At 54.2% G+C, this 4,375-nt stretch overlaps 1 protein-coding gene across 1 annotated transcript; it reads right to left on the reverse strand.

Moving 5' to 3' along the window:
* Positions 1 to 1,906: 1,906 nt before the first annotated feature.
* Positions 1,907 to 4,368, reverse strand: PPAPDC2 (phosphatidic acid phosphatase type 2 domain containing 2; the record flags this gene model as incomplete). Its single annotated transcript, XM_009082116.1, has 2 exons — positions 1,907 to 2,277; positions 4,233 to 4,368. Coding segments are annotated over 2 exons (507 nt in total), but the record flags the coding sequence as incomplete, so codon positions are not given.
* Positions 4,369 to 4,375: the final 7 nt, after the last annotated feature.

The following is a 4,375-nucleotide window of genomic DNA, read 5'->3' on the forward strand; positions in this document are numbered from 1 at the left end:
AGCCCATGGCCCAGCAGGACTGTGCACGGGTGATGTGGAGCATCCTTTGAAAGTGAGTCAAGAGCAACTTTTGGCACACACATGCATGCACAGATGCACAGATTTGCTGCTGTAGTCCTCCGTGACCTTGGAAGATTCCAATGACTCTAAGAACTGCTTGGACATAAAGCACCCTGTGTTTGGGAAAAAGTAGAGCAAAGTTGTTTTGGCACAACTCGCCAAGCCTTGATCACCCCAAACTCTGCCCACACCGGGGTGTGCCACCTGTCTGTGCTCCCACAGCCACCACAGGGCTCATCCTTGCTGTGGCATAGGAGGGCTGGCCAGGGTGCCTGGGTGCTGCCATGCATGTGTGTGTGCTGGACTGGCCCAGACAACTGCCAGGCATGTGGTGCCTTTTTTTGGTCACTGGAGCACAAACCCACAGCTAGTAGTTTCACTGACCAGTGGGTCAGGGCTCAGCTCTGGGGGAACTCTGCTGGATCAAGCACTTTGATTTCAGCCCCTGTATGGCTGGTGGTGGGTGACAGGCAGTGACAGAGTGCTTGTAGTAGTGGCCCTCAGGCTGCTCCTGCACACTTCACCCAGGGGAACAGCACACATAAACACTGTCTGATCTTAATAGGACTTAATTGGTGTTTTACAGGGCCTGAGTGCACTAATAGACCTCAATGACCACAAGCAGCCTCACCTGAGCCAAATCCCCCCACCCACATGCCAAATCACTATTTAAGCTCATTACTTAAGCTCAGTCTAGGGTCCTCACTTTATGCCTGGCTGTGGTCCCTGGTGATGTGGGCTCTGGCTCAGTCTTAGCCCCAGCTCATTACAGAGGCTCATTGTGGCTCTCCCTCCTGCCAAGGACAAGCAGCCCTCTCTGAAAAGCATGCTGCCAGGACCAACAGTGCCAGAGGAGGAGAGCCAGCCTGCCTGGAGCACTGAAGCTGTTGATGGTTGACAGAGCCAGGACCTCTTGCTTACCTGCAGGAGGTGCAGGTAAGGCTCAGAGTTGGGGCTGCCCATCAGACTGGGTGAGGGTGTATTGCTGGGCTGTGAGGAAGGGGCTGGCTCTGCAGTAAACTGCCTTGTAGCCTGGAAACGGTGACCACCAGGAATTGCTGTGAATGCACTGTACCCCCTGAGAGACTGAAAATCCTGTGGAGGGAAAAAGGAACTGGGAAGCTCTGAACAAGAGCTTCAGGAGCAGGTTGCTGCTGTGAACACCACCCCCTGTTACACACTGGATGGATCAACTCTTCAGTCCCACTATCCTTTCCCTATAGCCCACTGGGAGCCCTGTGCCTATGTCCTCATTGCTCAAGATCTGATCTTAGTGCAGTACTTCAATTGAAGGCAATAAGGAAGAGGTTGCTTAGGGTGGTAGAGCTCTTCATTACCCTGAGGAGAGACCCCTGTGAGTCCCCTCCAGGCAGACATTATGGAGCAGGCTGCACAGGATATACTTATGACAGCAGCATGACCAGTGTATTTATAGGATACAGATACATGGGTGATTGTAGAGAAATCTCCACAAAGTCACAGCTACCACATACACCAGGGGCTATTGCAGCAGGTGCCCAGCAAGAGCATGCAGGTTCACAGTATTAGCAGTGAGCTGCCAGATGAACGTGCTGAGCCCTCCCCAGGCTCTGCAGAGACTGAGTTTTGTCACAGGAGAACAGTCAGTGCAGCTGCTTGGCCAGTGCAGACCCTGCCTGACAGCTGACCAGGAGGGCAAGACAGCACCAAACGTCTAAGTGCAGGTGCAGGATCCTGCAGCACCGCTCGTGTAGAAGTCTTGGCTGGACTGATGGGGTGTGGGGTGGGAGTTGAACTCCCAGTACTCCCTTTATGTGCATACTTGGAGTGCCCACCCAGGCGCCCTCCTGTGTGAGGAGCCCATCCGTCAGCGGCTCCAGAGCGCGAAGAGTGCAGGCGCATTGAGCGGGGACAGCCAGCAGGACTCCACCACGCCGTACAGCGCGTAGCCCAGCAGCAGCCCGAACAGCACGTCTGTCATGTTGTGCCTCCCCAGCATGACCCTGGAGATGCTGACGATGAGGGCCCAGAGCACCACGAGCACCCGCAGGGGGATGGCCAGGACCAGGTGGCGCAGGATGAAGCGGCAGACCAGGGCGGCTCTGGTGGCGTGGCCAGAGGGAAAGGAGTACTTGTCCACCGAGATGGTGACGAACATGTCCATCTTGTTGTGGGTGGGCCGCGGCCGCTTGACGATCCCTTTCACCACCGCTACCATCACCAGGTCCAGCAGCAAGGCTAGGAGACAGCAACACGGCGTTACTGAGAGCCATTGGCTAAGAAGAATCACAGAATCGTTAAGGCTGGAAAATACCTCAGATCACTGAGCCCAACCTATGACCTAACACCACCATGTCAACTAGACCATGGCGCTGAGTGCCAGGTCCGGTCCACCACCTCTCTGGGCAGCCCTTTCTAATGTCTAATCTCCCCTTCTGTAAAGAAATTCTTCTTTATGTCCAACCTAAGCAGAGAAAGCACTTGGCTGCCCAAATCTGCTCAGAGAAGGCAGTGTTTTCCATGGCTACAGTACTCGGGTGGGGAGAGCGCAGCACTCATCCACACTTGGCCTTCTGCAGCAGGAGCACATCTCCAACCTCTGCTCCTGCTGCACACTGCCCCCTGCATCACCAGGCCCTCTGCCTGCCACAGCCAAGACAGGGCTCTGCCCAGCCTGCACCCCAGGGTGTTTGTGTAAAGTCTTGTGATTTGGGGCTCAACCTGCCCCTTAATCTGAAGGCAGTAGAGAGATTAACATTTCACACAACTCCCCTCTTGGCAGTGCTGACTCAGCGTTGCTTTCCCTGCCCAGGTGACTGGGGTCAAACCAACTGGGTAAATGATCAACCCACTCAGCCACAGCTCAGTGTAAGGGGCTCTGAGCTGGACTGTGCCAGGGCTCACAGGGTCTGGCTTTTCCCTGCTGCTCAGTGGGAAGTGAACCACGCTTTGGCTCCCAGGAGATGAATAAAGAAGGATTTAAATAATGGTGGCTTGTTCCCTGAGAGCTAAGGGCTGTTGTGGTAGAAGAGGCAAAGTACCTGTGAGAAGTGTTCGGCCAGTATTTGGCAAGAGCAGCTTCTCATGTAGGGCAAAGGGTGCTTCCTCCATCCCTGTTAGCACAGCTCAGCTCAGCACAGCTCTTACAGCCAGGGCTACTTATTCCAGGGAAGTCTTGTTAGAGACCAACTTCTGCTTGTCCTAAGCCTTGTTTCTGGACACCAAATCTTTCAGTCACTTCATTTCCTTTGGTTAATCATTTAAGAACAAATATTTTTTCCCATGTGTGAACTTGGATTTTTCTCTTTGTACATGGGGTTTGGGAGACTCAGCTTACATGGGGGGGAATGTTTCTTTCCCACAAGGGTGCTGCAGCCCTGGGACAGGGCCCCAGGGAGGTGGGTGAGTGGCATAGAGCACTGAGGCTGGACAAGGCCGTGGTGCTGGCACAGGTCTCCTTGGAGCAGAGGTTGGGTCAGAGACCTCCAGGTCCCTTCCCACAGCTCTGCTGTGGGACTGTAATTTAACCATGTGCTGCTAGATGAAAAAGATGCACAAACTTTTATATTTCCTACCAAGCAGATTTCAATTCAAATTACAACTGTGAGGTACCAACTATTTGCAACTTCTTACTCTTGTGTTAATCAGGAACGTAGAAAGCTCTGGAGCTACTAGAGTTTCTAAATAGGCAAAAGTGAAGACTCCAAGTATACCTTTGATACTCTGTGTGTGTGTGTGTGTGTGTGAAATACTTTGCCATGCAAGATTAGAATGCATGCTTTAAACCAAGTTTCCTCACTTGCTGATACAGATCCATCCTGCCTGCAGGCAGCCCAAGTAGACATCTGTGTGCCAGAGCAGCTTTTCAGGGATCAGGCTGGTGTCTCAACAGTTGGCAGCTGCACCTAGAATGCACTGTTCTGATAAGCCTGAACAACTAAAACAGACTTCGGCACTTTGAAAGCTTTATGTAACAGCAGTTTATCTGTCAAGAGTTGCACAGCGTGTGGTTGGAGCTGTGCCATATGAGCCATCCTGTGCCACCACAGCCTCCAGGGCACCAGGCACCGCAGAGGAGCTCAGCTGGGGCCCTGGGGGCTGTAGGGGGCTGAGGTGTGCTCAGCTCCGCCCCGTCCCTCGCGTCCCCCCCTCCCCCGTGCCTACAGCGCGCTCGGGCGAGCCCCGCGCCTCACCGAAGAGCAGGTTGAGCAGCACCTCCCTGGCGGCCGATCTGTCACTCTGCCAGAGCCCGTAGAAGGTGCCGAGCAGCCAGGGGATGCCGTGCCCCGAGACCTCGATGACCTTCATGAGGGGCCGGGCGCTGCCCCAGGCCGAG

Source organism: Acanthisitta chloris, unplaced genomic scaffold (genome assembly GCF_000695815.1).
Source record: "Acanthisitta chloris isolate BGI_N310 unplaced genomic scaffold, ASM69581v1 Scaffold21589, whole genome shotgun sequence".
Taxonomy (NCBI): Eukaryota; Metazoa; Chordata; class Aves; order Passeriformes; family Acanthisittidae; genus Acanthisitta; species Acanthisitta chloris.